At 60.0% G+C, this 25,328-nt stretch overlaps 2 protein-coding genes across 5 annotated transcripts; one reads left to right on the top strand and one right to left on the bottom strand.

The window, feature by feature from the left end:
• Nucleotides 1–8,468: 8,468 nt before the first annotated feature.
• On the bottom strand, nt 8,469–25,292 carry IDUA (alpha-L-iduronidase). 4 transcript variants are annotated; one of them, XM_031664804.1, is made up of 16 exons: nt 25,052–25,276; nt 24,310–24,450; nt 16,270–16,434; nt 12,995–13,063; nt 12,448–12,533; nt 12,157–12,264; nt 11,416–11,511; nt 11,097–11,299; nt 10,817–10,996; nt 10,493–10,709; nt 10,036–10,248; nt 9,823–9,944; nt 9,502–9,627; nt 9,346–9,422; nt 8,866–8,966; nt 8,469–8,718 (listed from the first exon to the last, which is right to left on the bottom strand). In XM_031664804.1, exons 1-16 carry the CDS (start codon nt 25,207–25,209, stop codon nt 8,585–8,587), a joined length of 2,196 nt encoding a protein of 731 aa, XP_031520664.1. In that variant the 5' UTR covers nt 25,210–25,276; the 3' UTR covers nt 8,469–8,584. The 4 variants fall into 4 exon arrangements, 2 of the variants coding, with proteins under 2 accessions (XP_031520664.1, XP_031520665.1); XR_004182873.1 differs by having other exon boundaries at nt 8,585–8,718; nt 9,342–9,422; nt 25,052–25,278; XR_004182874.1 differs by lacking the exons at nt 12,995–13,063; nt 16,270–16,434 and having other exon boundaries at nt 9,342–9,422; nt 25,052–25,292.
• On the top strand, nt 17,738–24,602 carry SLC26A1 (solute carrier family 26 member 1). Its single transcript, XM_003890922.5, has 3 exons — nt 17,738–18,682; nt 20,239–20,841; nt 21,900–24,602. Exons 2-3 carry the CDS (start codon nt 20,266–20,268, stop codon nt 23,427–23,429), a joined length of 2,106 nt encoding a protein of 701 aa, XP_003890971.1. The 5' UTR covers nt 17,738–18,682; nt 20,239–20,265; the 3' UTR covers nt 23,430–24,602.
• Nucleotides 25,293–25,328: the final 36 nt, after the last annotated feature.

Raw genomic sequence — 25,328 nt, forward strand, 5'->3', positions numbered from 1 at the left:
AGGTGGATCACCTGAGGTCAGGAGTTCAAGACCAACCTGGCCAACATGGTGAAACCCATCTCTACTAAAAATACAAAACTTAGCTGGGCGTGGCAGCGCATTCCTGTATTCCCAGCTACTGGGGAGGCTGAGGCAGGAGAATCGCCTCCGAGAGGCAGAAGTTGCAGTGAGCCAAGATCGCGCCACTGCACTCCAGCCTGGCAACAGAGCTAGACTCTGTCGCAAAAAAAAGGATCAGTGAACTTGAAAACATAGCAATACAAACTGTCCAAATGAAATGGAGAAAAATGACTAGAAAAATTGAAAGAGCATCAGTGAACTGTGGTTCACCTTCAAGTGGTGAAATACAGGTATAATTGGAGTCCCCAAAGGAGAGGAGACAGAGGTTGGGAAAGAACAAAGCTGTTTTCAGATACAGCAAAGTAAAAGAATCGCCTGCAGGAGTGTCTTAAGGTGTCCATCAAGCAGAAGGAATGTCGTACCCAATGGAAAACCGAATCTACACAAAGAAATGAGGAACACCATAAACGGCAACTAAATGAGTGAGTATAAGGAGTGCGTTTCTTTTTTGAGTCAGAGTCTCCCTCTGTCGCCCAGGCTGGACTGCAGTGGCATGATCTTGGCTCACCTCAACCTCCGCCTCCCAGTGTAGCAGGACGAGCCACAGACAAAACTCCTCAGACACTGGATTAAAGAAGGAAGAGGTTTTTTTATTCGGCCCGGAGCGTCGGCAGACTCGAGTCTTAAGAGCCGAGCTCCCTGAAGAAGAAATACTTGGCCTTTTTAAAGGCTTACAACTTTAAGGGATCCATGTAAAAGGGTCATGATAAATCAAGCAAGCATGGAAAACATGACGAGGGGCTACATGCATCAGCTAACAGAACAAAAAGTTTTACAGTGCTTTCTCATACAATGTCTGGAATTTACAGATAACACTAGTAGTCTTGGTCAGGGGTTAATATTATTATTATTATTTTAACCACCAGGGCCAGGTGGTGGCGCCAAGGTTGTCTAGCTATTTATCTTACTTCTGTTTCTTTCCAACTTTTTGCTTTCTTCCCCTTCTCCTGTCTTATAAACTAGAGAAAAGGGGAGACCGGGAAAAGCTGGGAAGGACAACAGGAGAAGTGGTGGTCTCATTCTATACCAGGTTCAAGTGATTCTCCTGCTTCAGCCTCCCAAGTAGCTGGGATTACAGGTGCGTGCCACCACACCTGGCTAAGTTTTGTATTTTTAGTAGAGATGTGGTTTCACCATGTTGGTCAGGCTGGTCTTGAATTCCTAACCTCAGGTGATCCACCTGCCTTGACAGTTATCTGATTAACGCAAAAATAATGTATTGTGGGGTTTATATCATATGAAAAATTAAAATATGTAACAACAATAGCACAATGCCTGGGAAGGAAAATGGAAATGTAATGTTGTAAGGTTCTTTGACTATATATGAGGTTATATGATATCACTTGAATTTAGTAACAAGTTAAAAATGTATAGTAGGCCAGGTGCGGTGTCTCACGCCTGTAATCCCAGCACTTTGGGAGGCTTAGGTGGGAGGATCATGAGGTCAGGAGTTCGAGACCAGCATGGACAATATGGTGAAACCCCATCTCTACTAAAAAGATAAAAATTAGCTGGGCATGGTGGCTCATGCCTGTAGTCCTAGCTACTTGGGAGGCTGAGGCAGAAGAATCACTTGAACCTGGGAGGCAGAGGTTGCAGTGAGCCGAGATCGCGCCACTGCACTCCAGCCTGGGTGACAGAGTGAGATTCTGTCTCAAAAAGAAAAAAGAAAAAAAAAGTGTATAAATCTGAAAACAACCATTAAAATAAAGAATTACAGCTAATAAGACAACAAAGGACAGAAATAAAATTTAAAAATTAACCCCCCAAAAAAGCAGAGAAAGAGGGAGAAGAAAAAATGAGATGAGTCAAAGACAAATAGGATGATAGATCTAAACCCCACCACATTGCCGGGCGCGGTGGCTCACGCCTATAATCCCAGCACTTTGGGAGGCCAAGGTGGGTGGATCACCTGAGGTGGGGACTTTGAGACCAGCCTGACCAACATGGAGAAACCCCGTCTCTACTTAAAATACAAAATTAGCTGGGCGTGGTGGCACACGCCTATAATCCCAGCTACTACGGAGGCTGAGGCAGGAGACTTGCTTGAACCTGGGAGGCAGAGGTTGTGGTGAGCCGAGATCGTGCCATTGCACTCCAGCCTGGGCAACAAGAGTGAAACTCCGTCTCAAAAAAATAAATAAATAAAAAATAAACCCCACCATATTGATAATCACATTAAATGTAAACATTCTAAACATCCCACCTAAAAGGCAAAGATTGTCAGATTGGGTAAAAAAAGCAATACCCATCTACACGCTGCCTAGAAGAAACACGCATCAAATATAAAGACACAATTATGTTAAAAGGATAGGGAAAGATGTATCACACTGATACGACTCAAAAGAAATCTGGCCAGGCGCGGTGGGATGCCCGTATAGTACCAGCTACTTGGGAGGCTGAGATGGAAGGACCACTTAAGCCCAGGAGTTCACGTCCACAATGGGCAGCATCGTGAGACCTTGTCTGTAATAAAAAGACAAAGGAGGCCAGGTGCAGTGGCTCATGCCTGTAATCCCAGCACTTTGGGAGGTCAAGGCAGGCGGATCACTTGAGGTCAGAAGTCTGAGATCAGCCTGGCCAACATGGCGAAATCCCATCTCTACTAAAAATACAAAAATTAGCCAGGTGTGGTGTGGTGACACACGCCTGTAATCCCAGTGACACCAGAGACTGAGGCAGGAGAATTGCTTGAACCTGGGAGGTGGAGGGTGCAGTGAGCCGAGATCGCGCCACTGCACTCCAGCCTGGGTGACAGAGTGAGACTCAGTCTCAAAAAAAAAAAAAACTACATCATGATCAAGGGAGGTTCATGCAAAGCTGATTTGTCAATGCGCTGACCTAGGGTTGTTCACCCAGCACAAAGAGACCAATGTCCACACCGAGGTTTGCAGCAGGCGGCAAGAGGGTGCTTCCTTACAGACGCCAAGCAAGGAGGACCAGGGCAGCTCGTGCTTAAGTGCTGGCCTCCCAGATGGCATGCAGGCAAGGGTTTTTAAAGGCAGGGGTAAATTTCAGGAAAATAGAATTCACAGGCAAGACTGTAAATCAAAACATGGAGGGTTATACCACATTGGTTTTGGCCTAAAAGGGAGGGATATCTTTTTTTTTTTTTTTTTTTTTTGGGGCGGGTCGCTCTGTCGCCAGGCACGGAGTGCAGTGGATCTCCAGCTCACCAAGCTCTGCTGTCGGGTTCACAGCCATTCTCCTGCCTCGCTCCCGCATTAGCTGGGACTACAGGCACGCCCTCGCCCAGCTAGTTTTTATTTTTAGTAGAGGCGGGGTTTCACCGTGTTAGCCAGGATGGTCTCGATCTCGACCTCGTGATCCGCCGTCTCGGCCTCCCAAAGTGCTGGATTACAGGAAGCGACCACCCAGCGCCCGGCGGGAGGGATATCTTGAAGGGGGTGAGAGTGTATTCCAGGTCATAGAAGTAGATGCAAGATTTCCTGGGGCTAGGCATGGTGGCTCCATGTAATCAGCACTGGGAGGCGGGGTGGGGTGTATCTGGCGTCAGAAGTTGAGACCAGCACAGCCAATATACTTGGCGAAACCACAGCATTACTAAAAATACAAAAATTGGCCGAAGCGGTGGCTCAAGCCTGTAATCCCAGCACTTTGGGAGGCGGCTGAGCGGATCACGAGGAGTCCAGGTCCCGAGAGACCATCCTGTAGCTAACACGGTGAAACCCGTCTACAATAAAAATACAAAAACTAGCGGTGAGGGTGAAGTGAGCCTGTAGTCCAGCCTGGGAGATGAGGCCGAGGAGAATGGCGTGAACAGGAGTGAGACTTGCAGAGTGAACTGAGGATCCATTACTGCAGTGAGATCCAGCCTGGGTGACAGAGGCGGACTCAAATCCTCAAAAAAAAAAAAAAAAATGCAAAAAATTAGCCCGGGTGTGGTGGTGGGTTGCCTGTAACCCAGCTGCTGGGGAGGAGCTGAACAAGAAGAATGCGGCTTGAACCGGAGGTGGAGGTTGCAGTGAGCTGAGGTCGGAGTCACTGCACTCCAGCTCAGGCGACAGAGCAGACTCCCATCTCAACCGTCCCAGGAAAAAAAGAACTCACACACACACAAAAGACTAGCGGGTGTTCTGGTGCACCTGTAATCCCAGCTACTTGGGAGGCTGGGAGGCAGAATGGCATGAACCTGGGAGGCGGAGCTTGCAGTGAGCTGAGATACCTGCTGCTCTCAACCTGGGTGAAGCAGAGTGAGACTGTCTCAAAAAAAAAAAAAAAAATCTGATTTACAATTAAGGAGAACCAGTTTGTTTAAAGAAAGTTGGGGTGGGGCCGAGTAGCGGTGGCTCAAGCCTGTAATCCCAGCTTTTGGGAGGCCGGGCAAGTGGATCGAGTCAGAGATGGGAGACCATCCTGGCTCTTCTGGTGAAATCCCGTCTCTACTAAAAATACAAAGGAGGCGGTGGCAGGCGCCTGTAGTCCCCAGCTACACCGGGAGAAAGCTGAGGCAGGAGAATAAAGCGAGAACCAGGCCGGGCTTGCAGTGAGCTGAGATCGGCCACAGCACTCCCAGCCTGGGCGACAGGGCAGACTCCGTCTCAAAAAAAAAAAAAAAAAAAAAAAAAAAAGTTGGGGTCAGCAGAAAAGAATGTTAACTCTGGCTCATGGGTGTGGCTCCCTCCAGGCCCCCTTCAGGAAGAAACAGAACAAGAGCAGCAGGCAGAGTTCAGCCCCTGGTTCCCTGTATCTGAGGCCTGCGGGCCGGTAGATCCATTTGGTGGGGGCCCAGGCTTCTGAAAAGTCACTCCAGGACATACTAAGATGCAATCTTGGGTTTCTATGGGAGCCAGCGTCCCCAGCACCCCTGGCTGCTATTTTAGCTGCTTGGGCCATTTTGCTTTCAGGCTGCTCATTTACTTCTCAGGGCCGGTGAGGGGCCCAGAATTTCTCCTGAAGGAACTGGAGACTTTCCTTTATTTCCATGCTTGGAGGGGGACCCACAGGCCCCTAAGGGGAGTCCCTGTTGCATCTCAGTTTTAAAACATTTGAAAATCAATCAATGGAACTTTTTCTCTCTCTCTCTGTCTCTAGATAGATAGATAGATAGATAGATAGATAGATAATATATATCTCTATATGTGTGTGTATATATATATATTTTTAGACAAAGTCTCATTCTGTCGCCCAGGGTGGAGTGCAATGGCATGATCTCTGCTAACTGCAACCTCCGCCTCCTGGGTTCAAGCGATTCTCCTGCCTCAGCCTCCCGAGTAGCTGAGATTACAGGCGACCACCACCATGCCTGGCTAATTTTTGTATTTTTGTAGAGACGGGGTTTCACCATGTTGGCCAGGCTGGTTTCAAACTCCTGACCTCAAGTGATCCACCTGCCTCAGCCTCCCAAAGTGCGCCTGGCTGCACTTTACCATATTAACAGATAGAAAAGCAACGTGATCTCAGTTGACATAAAAAGTGTTTGACACGGCTGGGTGCGGTGGCTCACGCCTCTACTCCCAGCACTTTAGGAGGCTGAGGTGGGCAGATCACGAGGTCAGGAGATCGAGACCATCCTGGCTAACACGGTGAAACCCCATCTCTATTAAAAATACAAAAAGTTAGCCAGGCGTGGTGGCGGCACCTGTAGTCCCAGCTACTCAGGAGGCTGAGACAGGAGAAGAGCGTGAACCTGGGAGGCAGAGTTTGCAGTGAGTTGAGATTGCCACACTGCATTCCAGCCTGGGTGACAAAGTGAGACTCCGTCTTGGAAAAAAAACAAATAAATAAAAGTGTTTGACATAGCCGGGTGCGGGGCTCACACCTGTAATCCCAGCACTTTGGGAGGCCGAGGTGGGCAGATCACAAGAGACAGGATCTCACCATGTTGGCCAGGCTGGTTTCAAACTCCTGACCTTAAGTGATCCAGCAGCCTCAGCTTCCCAAAGTGCACCTGGCCGCACCTTACCATATTAACAGATAGAAAAGCAACGTGATCTCAGTTGACATAAAAAGTGTTTGACATGGCTGGGCGTGGTGGCTCACACATATAATCCCAGCACTTTGGGAGGCCAAGGCGGGCGGATCACGAGGTCAGGAGATGGAGACCATCCTGGCTAACACAGTGAAACTCTACTAAAGTTTCTCTACTAAAACTACAAAAATTAGCCAGGCGTGGTGGTGGGTACCTGTAGTCCCAGCAACTCGGGAGGCTGAGGCAGAATTGCTTGAATCTGGGAAGAGGAGGTTGCAGTGAGCCGAGATCACGCCACTGCACTCCAGCCTGGGTGACAGAGCGAAACTCCATCTCAAAGAGGAAAAAAAAAAAAAGCTCTGTCATCATGCCTCACACCACCGCTTCTAGGAGGCCGCATCGGGTGGATCTGGGCTTGGGGAGTGGCGTGTACACCCAAGCGTTCCACTTCCACCCGTTTCCTGGATGGCAGGTAATGTTGGTCAGAAGAGGCTCTGCAGCGGGTCCAGGCTGTGACACCTCCACCTGCTGCGAGTGTGGGTGCCCAGCAGGCCCCACCCTGCCTGGAGTGTCTGGCAGAAACACCATGCCCCGGCAAGCCCAGACCTCACATCCCAGGAAAAGGCCATTTCCTCCTGTCACTTGGAAAGCATGCCCCTCTGCCCTGGTGAGGTCTAACAGCATTCAACGGCCACGTGACTCGGCCGCCCAGGAAGAGCCAGACTTGGTCCCAGCCCGTCTGGAAGTAAGTCCTGCAGGCAGAAGACCAGAGCTCCCATGAAACTGCTCCTGCTGAATCACTGCCCCTGCCTCAGCCCACACCGAGGGCTTCATGACGAGAGTCCTATCAGCCTCTGGACAAGAAGGGAAAGTGTAGAGGTGGTTTATGGATGCACGGTGCATGATGTCGCCCAGAAGGGGACAGGTATTGTGTCATAGCCGGGGTGGGGGGCGCTGGCTCTGAAAGACGCAAGAGGCACCCCACAGCAGAACCAAGGTGGCACATCCAGCCACTCTTGGCTGCACCACGGGCAGCATGTGGACAGGGGACATCAAATACGGTCTCTTCCTGTCACCTAGCAACTGCTCCAGGTACAAACTGGCCCAGCAGGGACAGAGGCTGTGTGTGACTGACGGCCAGTGCTGGCTTCCCTGGCTCTTGGCATGGCCTCAAGCCTCACCCATTCACAGCAAAGCCCAAAGTGGCCCCATCAGTGAGACTGGAGGGTGGGGATGTGTCGGTAAGCTGGTGGCCACCAGAGAAGGAGACGGTGACGGAGCCTCATGGGGAAGGAGACAGATGCAGTTTTGCCGTTCAGCCAAGACTGATGCTAGCACCGTGGGGCCTCAGAACCCCCTGCTGACACCACCTTGCCTCCAGAGGGTCCGTCCTAACACCCTGGTGGCCAGGCTCACACCAGGAATCCCAGCTAAGGGGGACACTTGGAGTGTATGTGACTATTTTTGCCAAAAGCCACAACACCCAGGTCCAGGAGTGAGGGGAGGGTCCCTTGTGGGGTCTCTGTCCCACCCCAGCACCTTGGAGGCCCACTTTGGTTGGGGCAGGCAGGGGACATGGGCTTTGGGAGGTGCAGTGAAGCTAGCGGGCTCACCCCCCACCCCCACCAGAGCCCCTGACAGCCTCCAGGGAAACCTGTGGTGTCCCTGTGCCCCAGCCCTCTGGCTGAGTGCAGCTAAGGGTGGCCCTGGGAGGATGCTGGAGGGAGGGAAGAGACACTGGGGACTTGATTCCTGGGCTCCTGCGCACAGCACCCACAGGCTGGCCACACCCCTAGGCAGAAGGTCCCTGCTCCTTGCCAGGACGCCCAGCCCTGCCTGGACTGGTGAGTACCCTGGGGGCTCCCCTGTGGCTTCCTGGCACCTCCATCTCTGTAAACAGTCATCAAATTGTCCTCATCTGGCCCTCCCATGTCTCAAAGCCGGAGCCAAGACAATCCGTGGTGAGAAGACGCAGACCATGGTGGACGCTACTGTTTTCTTCTGCTGGCCACAGCCTGGGTCGCACAGGTGTGCCCCCATCCCACCCTCCACCATGTGGGGGTACAGGAGTCTTCCCTCATGCAGCCTCAGCTCCCCACTCTGCAGAACAAGTAAGAGAGCAAGAGACCGGCACACCGCCTCACCAGGGGTGATCCTGGAAAACCCTGGGTAGGCAGGGCTGAGCTGGCTCCCCAGCCTGGCTCAGGGGCTCAACATGCTTCCGGCTTGGGGGTGGTCTAAGTGGGAGTGAGGGGGAAAGCGGCCTCGCTCCAGTTGGGTCCCCATCAGCCGCCGGGGTTTACCCTTGGAGGCTGCCCCGGAATGTGCCCAGGGCCAAGCCACAGAGCCTGGGCCTGAGACTGACGTGTGCAAAGCCGCTTTAAAGGGGGTGTTGGTACCAAGACATAAAAGAAAATAATAAAATATAAAAATATATTGCAAAGGGGGTGATGGGGGGGCAGCGTGGGCACAGTGCAACCCCAGCTCGCTGATTGCCAGTGGAGGTGCAGCCCAGTGGGGCTTAGCACAGGCTCATGGATTTCCAGGGGCTGGGGGCCCTCTTGGCACAGGGACCTCCAGATATGGCACAGGGTTGGAGAAGGGGCCTGGTCGGGCCCAGTAGTCCAGAGCTCGAACTCGGTAGGAGCCGGAGACAGTACCTGTGTCTGGAGACACGGGGACACGTGTGCCAACCTGAACCTGCCCCCGCCCAAAAGCCTCCTGACCCCAGGCTTCTCAAGGCCCCCACCCAACACTGCCCTGAGGTCGAAGAATGGGGTGGCTGAGACCAGGGCAGTGGGTGGTGGGCGCACCTGGGCTGAACACAAAGAGATTGAAGGTCGATGGCTTTCTGCTGACTGGGGTGTACACCTTACCATCCTGAGAGAACTGGATCTCGTATGTCCACAGGCACCTAGGGAGGTCAGGCCAAGACCAAGGCTGGGGTCAAGACGGTCCTCAAAGGCCAGGGCAGGCAGGGCAGGTGGCCCAGAGCACCATTCCCTCAAGCCCCTCCGTGGCACCTCCCCAGCCCCTGGGCACTCTTCCTGCCCAGACAGGAGAGGGCTGGAGCCTAACTGTCCACTTCATGTCCCGTAGGAGAATGCACATCCCACTGGCAGGGCCTGGTGCAGTGGCCCACAGCGTGTGGGGTGAAGGGCAGGGACGCAGGACTGCGAGGGAAGGAGCTGGTGGGCCATGGCGAGTAGCCTGAGTGACCGCATGGGTGAAGGGGTCGGGACCCAGGGGGTGCCTAGGACTAGGCAGGGGGAGGGGTGGCCCCACTCACGCACTTGGAGCCCACGTGTTCATCCGACCAGACCAGAACCAGCTGCCCTTGGGTCAAGGGCAGGGCACGGAGCCGCGTGACCTGGGGGAGGGAGGGGCTGTGATGGGGTCGGGGAGGAGTCCGGGCGGGCCACAGCGCGGGTTGGGGGATTGCCACTTGCCTGGCCGGGCGGCTTCTCAGGGCGCGCGCACACGTGCACCAGCAGAAGCGACGGCAGTCGCAGCGCGGGGCGCAGGGTCAGGCGGCCGCTGGCGGGGAAGGGGCGCGGCGCCGCGGCCACCGGGTCCTGGGCGCAGTGGCGGGTCCTCAGGGTTCTCCAGGGGGGCTGGGGACGCTCGGCCCGACCTCAGGGCGAACGCCCCCGGCCCACAGCTCTGCCTCCTACCCACACCGCCTCGGGGCCCCCCGCCCCGGGTCCCCACCCCCCGCCCACCCTCCTGGGACCCCGGCCCAGCCCCTCGCCCCTCCGCGGCCCACCCACCTCGGCCGCGCGCATGCGCCGGAACTGCTCGGCATTGGGGAAGACAGGCCGGCCCAGGCGCCGCCACTCGCCTTCGGGGCTGCAGAGCCGGTTGTCCAGGTAGCGCGTGACATAGACCAGGCCTGCGGGGCCCGACGCTCAGGCCTCAGCTCCCCGGGCCGCCCCCTCCAGAGCCCTGGCGGGGCCAGAGACCTCCCTGGGACCCCAGCTCACCGGGGCCGGGGGTCACCCCGCGCAGCCGCAGCGTCACCGCGACGCTGCGGTTGGGGTGAGCGCGGGTGTCGTCGCTCGCGTAGATCAGCACGGCGGCACGCCAGGCATCGGCTGGGCCCTCGGGGCGGTGGGCGCTGGCCAGGACGCCCACCGTGTGGTTGCTGTCCAGGACCGTCCCGGCCCGAGACACCTCGGCCCAGAGCTGCTCCTCGTCTGCGGGACGCGGGGACCGTCGCCGCGTGGGGTCGTTGCCCCGCCGCCCCCCGACCCAGGACCGGGCCTCCCACCACTCGCTCCCCCTCCCCTTCATGAAGGAGTCCCCAGGCCCTGCCACGCGGAGGCCGACGCCGGGAAGCGCGCGGCTGGAAGAGGCGTGCTTCCTGCAGCGGGGCCTTCGCAGGAGCCGCTCCCCAGCCTGGAGGGCCCTGGCCGGCCCACCCCAGCGGCCGGGGCTCACCCAGCAGCGCCAGCAGCCCCATGGCTGTGAGCACCGGCTTGCGCACCAGCTGCACGTGCGGCGGGCGGGTGTTGTTGACCTGGAAGCGCGCGGTGAGCGTGCGCTGCGCGAAGGGGTGCGGGTGGTAGCTCAGGAAGGCGTTGTCGTTGCTCAGGAGCGCGTAGGGGATGGTGGAGCTGGTGTTGGCTAGTAGCAGGTTCTGATGCTGGGCGATGACCTGCGGATGTCCAGGGCGGCTGGGACCGCGAGGCACGGCCACAGCTCGCCTGTCCTGTCCCAGGAGGAAGGTGGCTGGGGGGCGCGAAGGGCGTTGGGCCGGCCCACCTTCACCACCATGGCCGCATAGGTCACGTCAGCCCTCCACGGCTGGGGCAGGGACCAGCCCACCAGCGGGTCCGCCTCGTCGTTGTAAATGGGGGTGTCCGCAAACTTGGGGAAGAGCTGCCGGATCTGCTGCGCGACGGCCTTCTCCTGCTCCAGGATGGAGATGGAGCTGCGCGCACCCTGCGGGTGTGGCCGCCTCAGTACCACCAGGGTCAGCGCCTCCCCGGGCACCGCCGCTGAGGGCGCAGAACCCCGGGACGGGCGGAGGAGTAGGGCGCACCTTCCTGTGGAGGGAGATGTAGTCCAGCCGCACGCCCACCTCCCCGGTGAAGAAGTTGGTACCGTCGTGGCAGTGGCGCAGGAGGCCCCAGCTCAGCGGGGATCGCGGTGGGGTGTGGAAGGAGTCGCCAGGGCCTCCCAGCCGCAGGGCCGGGCTGGCCGCGCGCAGACCCTCCGAGCAGGCATCGTAGTAGTTCAGGAAGCCTGGACCGGGGGAGCGCTGCGTCTACACCTGCCCTGGGGACCAGCGGCTTAAGCCTCTGCTCCTGCCTTCCTCTGCCCGCTTTCAGCCGGGCAGGATCCCAGGAAGTGGTGCACACCTTGCATGGTCATGGAGACGTTGTCAAAGTCGTGGTGGTCCGGCTCGTTCCACGTCTCGAAGTTCCATTTGGAAACATGCGCCAGTCCGTACCTACCTGCAGAGGAGCCCTGCTGTCCCCCCAGCACAGGTGAATCTCGCCTCAGTGACTCCCACGGAGGGAGGGTGCAAAGTGATGAAGGGCATCTGGCTTAAGATGAACCCCACCTCCACACAGGCCAACCTCCTGCCCCACATCAGGAAGCCCTGGCTCAAAGGGATCCAAGGGCCGGGCGCGGTGGCTCACGCCTGTAATCCCAGCACTTTGGGAGGCCGAGACGGGCGGATCACAAGGTCAGGAGATCGAGACCATCCTGGCTAACCCGGTGAAACCCCGTCTCTACTAAAAAATACAAAAAACGAGCCGGGCGAGGTGGCGGGCGCCTGTAGTCCCAGCTACTCTGGAGGCTGAGGCAGGAGAATGGCGTGAACCTGGGAGGCGGAGCTTGCAGTGAGCTGAGATCCGGCCACTGCACTCCAGCCTGGGCGACAGAGGGAGACTCCGTCTCAAAAAAAAAAAAAAAAAAAAAAAAAAAGGGATCCAAGACCTGGGCGGTGGCCTAGGTGACAGGGGTGCAGCCTGCCCAGGAGTACCCCCGAGCCTGGGGCCCAAGGGCCTGCACCGATCAAGGTGCAGGTATCCCTTGTCCCCGCCCCACCCCCCCCCCCACCCCGCTCCCACCAGGGGCCTGTGCTCGCCCACCGATATATCTCCTGGCCAGGCTGGAGACCAAGTCCTTCCACTCAAACACCTGCTGCTTGTCCTCAAAGTCGGTGAAGTGGCCCGAGGCGCTGCCCATCAGCTCAAACCCTGGAACACAGGAGGGCTGCCCCACTGCCCACCACACATGACACCCATGCTCTGCCAGGTCGTGCTCCGGCACCAAGGCCAGCCCTGAATGGACATCCAAGGACCCGGAGGAGCTGGGTGAGGGAGAGGGTAGGCAGGGCAAGAGGGTGCAGGAGGGCTGGGAGGGCAGAGCCCACAGCTCACCTGGGAGGAGCTGGTTCTCCCTGAGAAGGTCCAGGTACCCATCCAGGTGGGTGAAGTTGTAGCTTGGGCCCTGTCCAGTGGACCCCCTGCAGAAGGATGGTCATCGTCAGGAAGCAGGGTGCCCACACGGCTCCATGCTCCAGGCTGGAACCGTGGCCACAACACAGCATGTGAGACTCTGCAAGGTGCCACCCGGGACTCAGATCCCGGCTTCCCGACGGGCCCTTCCCCTTGGAAAATCATCAACCCTATGAAAGCCGAGTGTGAACTAGAGTATCTGTACATGGAGACCCCCCAACCTGACACCATCAAGAGATGGAAGACTTGGGGTGGGGGCTTGTAATAGCCCTGAGGCTCAGTGGGACGAGGCAGGCAGGTCCTGAGGGGCAGGGGCCAGGGGTCAGGAGCTAGGCAGGACCTGGTGGGCAACCCACCCTCGTTCTCTCTACCTCCTGGAGGCCCAGGAGTGCCCCATTTCCCCTCCCACACCCCAAGAGGCAACATGGGTGGGCAGGAAAGGGAGAAGGCAGCTGCCCTGCCACTGCACCTGCAGACAGGGCTGAATTTCCACAGGGCCTGTGTTCCAAGGGGACAGGCATCATCGGGGAATGGGAATCTTTGGTGAAGAGGATATGATAGGGAGTGAGGAGCCTGATGGCCAGCGAGGGACCTCTCTGAGGAGACATCTAAGGCTACTACACAATGGGACCGTCCAGCAGGAAGACGTCCAGGCAGCAGATGGCATCGCCAGTGCAAAGGCTCTGGGACAGGAATGTGCACATGATAATCAGGGAGTAGGGAGGCAGCTGGTGGGCCTGGGACAGAATCAGGGTGGCTATCACAGGAGATGAGGCTCCACGGCGTCTGGAAGTGACTGCTTTGAGCATGGGACCCTGACCAGGAGCAAAACAGGGACGCCTTTCAGCGTTCTGAGTGAGCAGTGCCAGGGCATTTTCCAAGGATCCCTCTGGCAGCCCACTGGAGTCAGGGTGGGAGCTGAAGACTGGCTGGGGACCATGGTGGTGGCCCAGAGAGGTATGGTGCCCAGACTGGGTGGTGGCTGTGCAGGTTGTGAGCAGAGGCTGGAGCAGATGGACTGATGAGGTTTGAGGTGAGCTGGTGCGGGGGTAGGGGGAGTGGTCCAGGGCAACTGTGGATTTCAGCTTGAGCAGCTGGGCGGGTGGATGAGCTTGCAGTGAGACTGGTCTCGGTTTTGGCCATGTGGAGTTGAACATCTGAGGGTGAACTGGGTGAGGAGGCTGGTGTGCAGGGGTCTGGGGCTGTGGGTGATGCTTCTGGCCTGAGGGAAGGGGGATGGGGTGAATGGAATAGCAGCCAGCCTTGAGCCTGGAGAAGCAGAGACCAGGCTGGCCAGGCTGGCATTCCTGCGGATGCCACGCAGAAGGTGAGCACCTCCTATGACAGCTGGGTTTGTGCCCCATCTGCAGTGGTGGGGGACGGGGTTGCCACCATGGATTGGAATCTGGACCTATAGAGGTCCCTGTCAATCTCCCCATGCCACAGCACCCCCAGCTCCACAGCAAAGGTCTGGACACCTCGCCTCCCTTCTGGTCCTCCCACGGTGTAGAAGATCAACGCAGAGCCTCAGCCGGAGTCTACAGCCTTCAGGTGTGGGCTCCTGCTCTGCCCCGCCTCTGCTGGTCCCCACCTGCTCCTGTACCCAGGGCTGGGCGCCCAGCAGGAGCAGCAGGAGTCCCTGGTGTCCACCCCACCCAGCCCCTACCACCTCCCGTCCCCTCTATCCAAAGAACACAGTGGTAGCAAAGAAGTAACTTGAGAAGCACTTGGATACAAATTAAATGCCCAAAAGGCGCGTTCCAAAGTCCCACGGAGTTGGAGTAGCAGGACACAGTGACCTGGAGGAAAGTGAAGGCCCAGCTGGGCTTCAGGTTTTCTCTGCAGAACCCCAAGGCGATAGCCCGGCGGTCCCTGACACGGGCTAGCGGGGGGAGCCCCAGCATCAGAGATGTCCCTGGCCTGACACCCAAGGTGCCCGCGTGTCATCTGGCAGGGCCAGCTTCGCAGCGAGAGGAGCCCGGTACAGGGATCCCCGCCCCCAGGCCCAGGAACCCCGGGGTCGGTCTACAGACCCCAGGCCCCACCCTCCGCCTGGCCTCCACTGGGAAGAGCTGGGCGGGCGAGATGGAGCGCGCAGCCCACCCCCAGGGCCGGAGCTCTGCATCAGCTCTGCCAGACCCCGCTCCGGGTGTCGCTGGGGCCGTGACGGCCGCACAACGCGCTCATTCACCGCGCGGCCGGGGCTGGGCGGCCGCTTGGGGCCCCGCGTCCCCGCCCCTGGGCCTGAGCGCGTGCGCCGCGAGGACCGCGCGGCTGCCGGGCCTGGTGAGTGCGTGGGGCGCGCGTGCTCAGCTGTGGGGGAGCGGGGCGGGGCCGCGCGTGCATGGGGGTTCGCAGGCGGTGGGGGGGGACACCGCGCGGGGTGGGGAGCAGGGCCGAGCGCTCCTGATAGTGAAGGAGAGTGCGGGTCAGGGGCAGAGGCCGGGATCGCTGGGCGGGCACTGGAGAAGTGCCTCCCGGGAGAAGCTGCAGTTGTGGCCAGGACGAAGGGGACGCAGGTGTTAGAGGGTGACGGCCGGGGCCTCCTCTTCTCCAGACCTCGGAGCACGCCCACCCGCGGGAGGGTCACTGGGAATAAACTTGGGTCCGGTCCCAAAGCCCTGTCAGCTGGGCTTCTTTCCACGGGTGGGAGGCAAGGATACCAAGTCTCTTTTCCCAGTAAATGGACTCCAATGTAAAAGGGCTGATTTAAAGACAAAACTGAGGAAGTAAGTGTGTGGCACAAAACTGGCCACGGGATCAGGCCGGAGAGCGGTTCAGGCAGGTCCCAGTTGCTGGGGCCAAGCAGGGAAGGAAGGTGTCGGCAGCCCTGTGCGCGCACTGGCTTGGGGTAGAATATGCTACCCACTCTCTCTGGACCTCTGGGCACTCAGCCTTTGGGCCTGACCACAGGGCAGCACCAGCCACTGCCTCAGTGCTCAGAGAAACTGAGGCAGAGACACGTGGGAGGTGGGCCAGTCAGACCCCAAGGATCCTATAATGATGACCTCACCTGCTTTCGACACCCAGCCTAGGTGGGGACTAAAAGGGCCTGAGGCCCAATGCCTACAAAAGACCCCTGAGGCCAGGCCCCTGCGGTGTGGCTGAGGCTGTTCCTGAACTATTCTTGCCTGCCTAAAATCTCACCATGGGTCCCCACAAGCCAACCTCTGGACACCTCCACCACCCTTCCTGAGGGGGAAGGACCACCTCCCACTCGAGGTTTTTCTGTGGCCCCAGGTGACACTGCCCACCCTACCCTGCATGCAGGTATCTGCACCAGGCGCCCACCCCTGCTCCAGCACTCAGGTCCTCCCTGGCTCCTTTAGGGAGACCCTGAGGGAGCAAGCCCAGCCCCCTGGGTCTCCCCAGTTCTCCAACAACCCTTCCGGTGGCTGCACCCAGAGAGGTCCTTATCTGTCCCAGGGAGGGGCCTGAGGCCCTGCATGACTGCCTTACCCCACCCACTGGCCAACTGCTTCTTACAGCACAGCTCCCAACTGCTGGGCAAACAGCTGCTTCCCAGGGACCACTGGGGCCCAGGTTAGGCAGGGGTGGGAGCGAGGGCTCAGACTCTGGAGGACAGGGCAGGGGCTCTGAGGAGAAGTGAGACTTGGAGAGGGCATCCCAGGTGGAGGCTACGGGGGCATGAGACCCTGGGGCCTGTTCAGCCCTGCCCGCATCTCACACTTCCGGTGTCTCCTACTCTGTGGCCACCCCAACAACATTCCACTCCCATTTTACCTCCAAATGGGGTACTGCAGCCCAGTCTTCCCTGGGCCGACCCAGGGCTGTGGGGAACTAGCAGGGCTTGGCAGACGGCTTCCACGAGGAGGTACCTCTGGTGGAGTGAGTGTCCAGGGACTCCTCCCTCTGGGGCTCTGCCCCATCAATGTCTGTGTCCATGTCCTGGGGGAATGAAGCCCCAGCATATCAGCTGGTTCTGTGAGACCCTTGGCTTCAATCCCACACGGACAGGAGAAATAGAGCTTGTGACTTCTGTTCCCAGGACCAAGTCAGGCTGCCCAAGGTGCCAGGGCCAGCTTGGCCTTCCAGCCCCACCTGAGGGACCCACCACAGCCTCCTGGCCTCCCTTGGGATGGGAGAGCACTGAGGCCTGCAGCCCCTTGTTACACTCACCCTCTGGCCACAGGTGCCCGGTGCAGGCTCCCAAGCAATACTCACTGTCAAAGTGGCGGGGGGCGGGGAGGGGGGACCTGAGGCTCCCAAGGAATTTTTTTTTTTTTTTGAGACAGAACCGGCCGGGCATGGTGGCTCACACCTGTAATCCCAGCACTTCTGGAGCCCGAGGCGAGTGTATCACGAGGTCAGGAGTTCAAGACTAGCCTGACCAACATAGTGAAACCCTGCCTCTACTAAAAATACAAAAATTATCCGGGCGTGGTGGTGCATGCCTGTAGTCCCAGCTACTCAGGAGGCTGAGGCAGGAGAATCGCTTGAACCTGGGAGGCGGAGGCTGCAGTGAGCCGAGATTGTGCCACTGCACACTAGCCTGGGCGACAGAGCAAGACTCCGTCTCAAAAAAAAAAAAAAGAAAAAGAAAAACAGACAGACTTGCAGGCTGGAGTGAAGTGGTAGAATCATACCTCACTGCAGCCTGGACCTCCTGGGCTCAAGTGATCCTCCTACCTTAGCTTCCCAAAGTGCTGGGCCAGTGATAACATTTGTTTTTGAGACAGGTTCTTGCTCTGTGGCCTAGATTAGGGTGTAGTGGCACAATCATACCTCATGGCAGCCTCAAACTCCCACGCTCAAGTCATGCTCCCACCTCAGTCGCTTGAGTATCTGGGATACAGGCACACACCACTACACCCAGCTAATTTTTCACTTTTGAGTTTTGTAAAGGTTGGAGGGCAGGGGTTGGCCAGGCGCGGTGGCTCATGCCTGTAATCCCAGCACTTTGGGAGGCCGAGGCGGGCGGATCACGAGGTCAGGAGATCGAGACCATCCTGGCTAACACGGTGAAACCCTATCTCTACTAAAAATACAAAAAAAATTAGCTGGGCATGGTGGCGGGTGCCCACAGTTCCAGCTACTCGGGCGGCTGAGGCAGGAGAATGGTGTGAACCTGGGAGGCGGAGCTTGCAGTGAGCAGAGATCACGCCACTGCACTCCAGCCCGAGGAACAGAGCAAGACTCCGCCTTGAAAAGAAAAGAAAAGAAAAAAGAAAAGGTGAGGAGCATCTCACTATGTTGACCAGGCTGGTCTTGAACTCCTGGCCTGAAGCAGTCCTCCTGTCTTACAAGAGTGAACCACCGTGCCTGGCCAATAATTCCTTTTTAAAAAGCAGCTCACCCTTATTGTCATGTGTGGGCTTAACTGAAGTTCACTTTCAGAAATCATTTATCTTCACACCAGCCGTATAAAGCAGGCACTGCCGGTCCCAGTCTATGGTAGAGGGGAGGGCAGAGGAGCCGTGAGGGTGACCAGGCACTGCGGGTCGGCGCTGGGTCTGGGCAGACCAGGACTCCTGCCCCTGGCCAGTCATGGTATCTTGACCCCCGGCAGCCCTTGCCGTTGGCAGTGAGCACCACACACAGGGCTCACGCGAGCACATACATATCTGCACACACCAGCAGCCTTGTGTTGAGCTGGCTATCAGCCTCCACCCTGCTCCAGCTTGAACCAGGCTGGCTCCTTGCAGGACCAGGAGGGTGTCCACCAACTGGACACGGAGACCAACACTCCCTCAGCCCTGCCTGGGTTTAAAGGCTGCTGCAGTCAACCCCAGACCCCAGAGCTGAAGGGTTGCCTGTGCTCAGCCCCTGAGCCCCTGCCTCCCGCTGGTCCCTAAGCCCGCCAGACAGGGCTGCAGAGCCACAGCTGCAGCCGCTCCTGAGGCTGGGAGCTCATCAGAGGCCCACACAGCTCTAACTACTACGAGCCTGATTACAGTTCAACTCCCGGATTCACCGATCAGGTAACATGGCTGGATAAACCCGTGACTCAGCAATCTGTAAGTAAATGATTCAACCGCAGAGCCCAGTGCACAGACCACTGCCTGCAGGTCGGCGCCAGAGCCACCACCTCCACTCTCCCAGCCGCTCACGGGAGCCAGAGGGCCCTGCGGTCCTCAGTGGTCTTGCCAGCCCCTCACCATCCCAGGGCCCTCTGCGCCTGTGAGGACTCCCTCAGGTAAGAACCATCCTGGGCCCAGATCTCAGTCATATCAGAGCGGGGCGTGGGAGCCGAGGCCAGAAACGCCCTGGACTTGTGATTTCTTAGGGGCACCCTCAGGCTCAAGGCAGGTGGCCCTACTGTACACACCTGGACCCCAGGGGCTTGGGGTGGGCTTCAGGGCATCCAAGGACCCAGTGTGGTGGGGTCTTCCACGGACGGGGACACAACTCTTGCAATGTTGCCTGAGGGCCAGGACCCCTGCTCTGGGCCCCAGGGATGCTGTGCCCAGCTTGCATGTGTCAACCTACCAGGCTTGACCCACTCCTCCAACACACCCCCCAGGAGACTGCAGCTCCCACACCCTGGGCCAGCGTGCAAATAGCAGGCTTAGCCCAGGCTGCAGGGTGTCCTGGGCACCTGGTGTCCTGGGAGCAAAGTCTTTGCCTAACATTGCTGAGAAGTTTTTAAAGCGAAAGTACATTGGAGCCTGCAAACAGGACAGATCCAGGGCCTCACATGGGACCGGTCAGGCCTCTAAGCACCGCCTCCCTAACGCCATGGTGCTTTCCGAGGGCAAAGGAAAGGTCAGGTGCCCTTCCGGCTCTGCCAGCCCAGGGTGGCTGTGTGCAGCGGGCTAGGTCCTCTCGGTGCTGCCTCGGGACAGTGTGTCATGGCCGTTCCACAGTGAGCTGGTGCAGCCTGGGAAGGGGCGCCTCACGTCCCAGAACTGTCTGGGCAGGGGAAACAGATGCCAGTCACCCTCCTCCCCTCCCAGCTGGCCCTTATGGGGCCCCTGTCTAGGCATACTCTCAGAATTCTGTTTCAAGGCCAAGCGGATGGGCTGGGCTGGCGTCTGAACGCTGCTCCCCCGGCAGACTTGGGGTCCCAGCACCCACAAGGCTTGGCAGAGACGTAGGAGGGCTCTTCCTGAGACTTCCGCCAGCCCCAGGACCCACAGGGCAGGTTGCGGAGGGGTGGGGAAGGCATCTCCGAGAGAGGAGGCGATGGTTTGGATGGGGAAGGGAGGGTTCTGGTGTGGACATGGGGTGGACGGCAGGACCGTTCGCCAGCCTGGGGAGCGGGAGGTGGATGCAGAGCAGCCGGACTCAGGCTTGCCTGCACCTGTGTCCACTGACTGTGACATTCTGACCCCAAGCACACGTGTGTGCGGCGGCAGCCCAGCCTGTTCCCTCCCCGTTGGGCGGGTGAGCTTCAGGAGGCTACAGGGTGGGTTTCAGGCAGGAAATGCAGAGCCAGTGGGCCACAGCTGAGCCTGGACAGGGTCCTGCCACTCCGCCCCTCAGCGCTGCTGGCCTCAGCACAGCCTGTGGTATGGGCTTGGTGTCGTAATCCCATCTCACCCCACGATGGGTTCTGGAGCCGCCAGGGCCTGGCGTCCATCCATACCGCGCAGGGGGCTGGGGCCCGCACTGCCCGGAGAAGGCCCAGCACCAATCCCCGGCCCTGGGTGGGTGAGGGGTCCGCCCCAAGGGGCCCGCTGCTGCCCGGGACCTTGTCGTTTGGCCCTGGATCCAGGGGCTCCTGTGACCATGCCCTCTTCTCGGCTGCAGGTTGGCCACAGGACCTGACGCTGCAGGATGGACGAGTCCCCTGAGCCTCTGCAGCAGGACAGAGGGCCGGTGCTGGTCCGACGGCAGCGCCCAGCACCCCAGGGTCTGTGTGAGATGCTGAAGGCCAGGCTGTGGCGGAGCTGCTCGTGCAGCGTGCTGTGCGCCCGGGCGCTGGTGCAGGACCTCCTCCCCGCCACGCGCTGGCTGCGTCAGTACCGCCCGCGGGAGTACCTGGCAGGTGACGTCATGTCCGGGCTGGTCATCGGCATCATCTTGGTGCCTCAGGCCATCGCCTACTCATTGCTGGCCGGGCTGCAGCCCATCTACAGCCTGTATACGTCTTTCTTCGCCAACCTCATCTACTTCCTCATGGGCACTTCGCGGCACGTCTCCGTGGGCATCTTCAGCCTGCTTTGCCTCATGGTGGGGCAGGTGGTGGACCGGGAGCTCCAGCTGGCTGGCTTCGACCCCTCCCAGGAAGGCCTGCAGCCCGGGGCCAACAGCAGCATCCTCAACAGCTCAGATGCCATGCTGGACTGCGGGCGTGACTGCTACGCCATCCGCATTGCCACCGCCCTCACGCTGATGACCGGGCTTTACCAGGTGAGGAGCTCTGCTTGGGCACAGGGAGGGGCCCAGGGCACCCCCCTTAGGTGCTGGCCATCCACGAGGGCAAGGCTGGGGGCAAGCACAGAGTTGGCAGAGGAGGTGCTGGCCCAAGACAGCAAGGCTTGGGCAGAGCTGAGGCGTGCCGGGGCATCCCAGAGTGAGGCACCGACGCAGAGGGGCTGTGGGTGCAGGAGGGGAGGGGCACGGGGAGCCGGCCTACTGGGCCACGGCCTGGGTGGGGGCCAGCAGGCCAGGTGTGGCTGTGACTCAGTGGTGCCAGGCCTTCTGTCCTAGGTGGGGTGGGGGATGGCCTCCCCATCCCTGAATGTCTCCTGCCTTGGCCTGTCCACCTTGGCCCCCATTGGCTCCACATCTGCATGGGGGGTAGTGGGCGCCATGTGTGGGAAGCAGGAGGAAGGGGCTACCTTCTGATGCCAGAGGTCTTTTTTTTTTTTTTTTTTTTTTTGAGACGGAGTCTTGCTCTGTTGCCCAGGCTGGGGTGCAGTGGCCGGATCTCAGCTCACTGCAAGCTCCACCTCCCAGGTTTACGCCATTCTCCTACCTCAGCCTCCCGAGTAGCTGGGACTACAGGCGCCCGCCAACCCGCCCGGCTAGTTTTTTTGCATTTTTTTTTTAGTAGAGACGGGGTTTCACCGTGTTAGCCAGGATGGTCTCGATCTCCTGACCTTGTGATCCGTCCGTCTCGGCCTCCCAAAGTGCTGGGATTACAGGCTTGAGCCACCGCGCCTGGCCGCCAGAGGTCTTAATTCTGAAATAAAACGGACTTCTGCATGTGAGAAGGTTAGATGTGTCTGTGGCCAACTGCGTGCACGTGTGACGCCCGTGTGGATGTCCCAAGTGTCTGCAGGCATGAGCACGTGTGAAGCCAGAACACAGGCCCGTGTGAGGAGTCTGATTTGGAACATATGGTGCTGCAACAGAATTGTCAGGCCCTGTGCCGTGACCACCACCCCTCGGGCCACGCCAGGTGCTGGTGAGGGGCACGTGGCTCCCGCCAGGCGCCTGCTGGCCTGACTGCACTCTGTCCACAGGTCCTCATGGGCGTCCTCCGGCTGGGCTTCGTGTCTGCCTACCTCTCACAGCCACTGCTCGACGGCTTTGCTATGGGGGCCTCCGTGACCATCCTGACGTCGCAGCTCAAGCACCTGCTGGGTGTGCGGATCCCGCGGCACCAGGGGCCCGGCATGGTGGTCCTCACATGGCTAAGCCTGCTGCGCAGCGCTGGGCAGGCCAACGTGTGCGACGTGGTCACCAGCACGGTGTGCCTGGCGGTGCTGCTAGCTGCGAAGGAGCTCTCAGACCGCTACCGACGCCGCCTGCGGGTGCCCCTGCCCACGGAGCTGCTGGTCATCGTGGTGGCCACACTCGTGTCCCACTTTGGGCAGCTCCACAGGCGCTTTGGCTCCAGCGTGGCCGGCGATATCCCCACGGGTTTCATGCCCCCTCAGGTCCCGGAGCCCAGGCTGATGCAGCGTGTGGCCCTGGATGCCGTGGCCCTGGCCCTCGTGGGTGCGGCCTTCTCCATCTCACTGGCGGAGATGTTCGCCCGCAACCATGGCTACTCTGTGCGCGCCAACCAAGAGCTGCTGGCTGTGGGCTGCTGCAACGTGCTACCCGCCTTCCTCCACTGCTTTGCCACCAGCGCCGCCCTGGCCAAGAGCCTGGTGAAGACAGCCACTGGCTGCCGGACACAGCTGTCCAGTGTGGTCAGCGCCACCGTGGTGCTGCTGGTGCTGCTGGCGCTGGCACCGCTGTTCCACGACCTCCAGCGAAGCGTGCTGGCCTGCGTCATCGTGGTCAGCCTGCGGGGGGCCCTGCGCAAGGTGTGGGACCTCCCACGGCTGTGGCGGATGAGCCCGGCCGACGCACTGGTCTGGGCGGGCACCGCGGCCACCTGCATGCTGGTCAGCACAGAGGCCGGGCTGCTGGTCGGCGTCATCCTCTCGCTGCTCAGCCTGGCCGGCCGCACCCAACGCCCACGTGCCACCCTGCTGGCCCGCATCGGGAACTCGGCCTTCTACGAGGATGCCACAGAGTTCGAGGGCCTCGTCCCCGAGCCCGGCGTGCGGGTGTTCCGCTTCGGGGGGCCGCTGTACTATGCCAACAAGGACTTCTTCCTGCGGTCCCTCTACAGCCTCACAGGGCTGGACGCGGGGTGCGTGGCTGCCAGGAGGAAGGAGCGGGGCTCAGAGTGGGAGGTCGGTGACGGAGGCCCTGCCCAGGGCAAGGACCTGGGCGCGGTTAGCAGCAGGGCTGCGCTGGCGCCTGCGGCGGCCGGCTTCCACACAGTGGTCATCGACTGCGCCCCACTGCTGTTCCTGGACGCAGCCGGCGTGACCACGCTGCAGGACCTGCGCCGAGACTATGGGGCCCTGGGCATCAGCCTGCTGCTAGCCTGCTGCAGCCCCCCTGTGAGAGATGTTCTGAGCAGAGGAGGCTTCCTCGGGGAGGGCCCTGGGGACGTGGCTGAGGAGGAGCAGCTGTTTCTCAGTGTGCATGATGCCGTGCAGACAGCACGAGCCCGCCACAGGGAGCTGGAGGCCACTGATGCCCACCCGTAGCAGGGCCAGGCCTGTCCAGCAGCCTCTGCTCCCTCCAGGGGCGCCCACAGCAGACGTCTGCAAGCCACTGCTGAGACCCTTCCCAGGGAGGAGCCGCCCAAGAGCTGCACTCTTGTGCCACAGCTGCCCTGGGGAAACCGGGGAACCCCGACTGGGTAAGGAGGCCCTCTGATCACACGCAGGACCCAAACACTCAGAAATCAAGAACTTCTGCCTCCAAGACAGGCTGGCCCATAGTGCTGGCTGGGTCTCAATGCTCCACACCCTTGCTGTCCCTCGGCTCAGCAGGGATGGGCCTGGCCTGACACTCGGGGTTGACATCTTATTTGAACAAGGGCCCCCCAACATTATGCAGCCTCCAAGGTGCCAAGAGGACCCCCTATGCCCTGGCCTGCCTAGTGCCCATCCTGCTGGTAGGAGCCAGCGGCTCCGGCCAAGAGCATGCGGGTCTCTGTGTTTCCAGAAGGCCCCACACACCCAAGTGCCCCTCACACCTTGTGCCTCCCTGTCACAGGGTGGCCACCTGCACCAGCATCAGGGCCCAGGGTGCTGTGACCAGTTAAGACCTCCCCTCAGTTCTCAGGCGCTGGCCCTGCCCAGCCCAGTCAGAAAACACACACAGGGATGCTCATGGGTGCACGAGGAGACAGGTGCGGCACAGCCCACCCTGAGCTTCCAGGGACACCTGCAGGAAGCCCACCGTGCCCCATGCAGGGGCTCCCACCAGCACACAGCCCTCACCCCAGCACAGCCAGCAAGGACACGGTGCTTCGGCGGAAAGTGGGGAACAAGGGGTCTTCTGAGCAGCCCCCATCCCTGCCCCTCCCGTCTGTGCCTCTGTAAGGGGCTCTGGGACACCCAGGCCCCACCCGTCGCCCACCTGGTGGTGACAAGCTCCAGCAGCCAGTGGGTCCGGACCTGCTCGATGCCACGGTGAGGGACGGCGCCCACATAGGCGAGGTTGAGTTGCTGGTCCCAGCTGAGGACGTACTGGTCAGCCTGGCTGTGTGGCAGCGGGGGGCTGGGGACAGCAAAGGGGCGGCTCAGTCCCAAGCCTCAGCATGGCTGGCAGCGCGGCCCACACACACGTTCAAGCCCAGGACTGCCCGGGCGCGGGATTCAGGCGCTGCGCCTGCGCTCAGTGACTAATAAAATGACCCTTAGGGCCAAGGATGTTGGGAGGTCCCATCTTCCTGCGGAACGGGAGCGGCCGTAAGACGAGGGGCCAACGCCAGCCCTGGCCCCGGCCCTGCCAGGCAGGCGGGCCCTCAGCTCTAGGTGGAGGGAATGGGACAGGCAGGCCAGGTCCCGCTGCAGGGGCGTCCCACTCCCGGGAGACTCCTGGTTTACCTCAAAGAGCAGGATCCTGGGCATCGGTCTGGGCTACAAGGGGCGGCCACTGGGCAAGCTCCGGGCCCAGCCCCAGGCTCACGCCCTGGCACCCACTCAGCTGGAGAGCCCACCCCCAAACACGGCGCGGGGCGGGCCCGGGAGAGCCAGGGCCCCAGAGAAGGGAGCTCCGGTCTCTGAAGCTCTCACAGTGCGCAGTCAGGGGGCGCCCGAGCTCTCCCCGTGCGACCACAGGGTCCCGGAGGCCGCGGGCGGGCGCGCGGAGCGCTCACCAGAAGCCTGTGCTCCTCCAGAAGCGCCGCAGGGGCCACAGCGTGCGTGCCGCATCCACCTGCACCAGGTGCGGGGCCTCGGCCGGGACCACCAGGGGAGCGGCCAGGAGCGAGGCCAGGACCGCGAGCAGCGTCGCGCGGGGGCGCAGGGGGCGCATGGCCGGCCGCGCTCGGTGACTGTGGGACTTCGGGCCGCACTGCCGGTTCCGCCTCCGGATAGGAGTCTGGGCGCACACCCCACGTGACCGCCGCGGCGGGGCGGGGCCTTGGTGGGCGG

Source organism: Papio anubis, chromosome 3, assembly GCF_008728515.1.
Source record: "Papio anubis isolate 15944 chromosome 3, Panubis1.0, whole genome shotgun sequence".
NCBI lineage: Eukaryota > Metazoa > Chordata > Mammalia > Primates > Cercopithecidae > Papio > Papio anubis.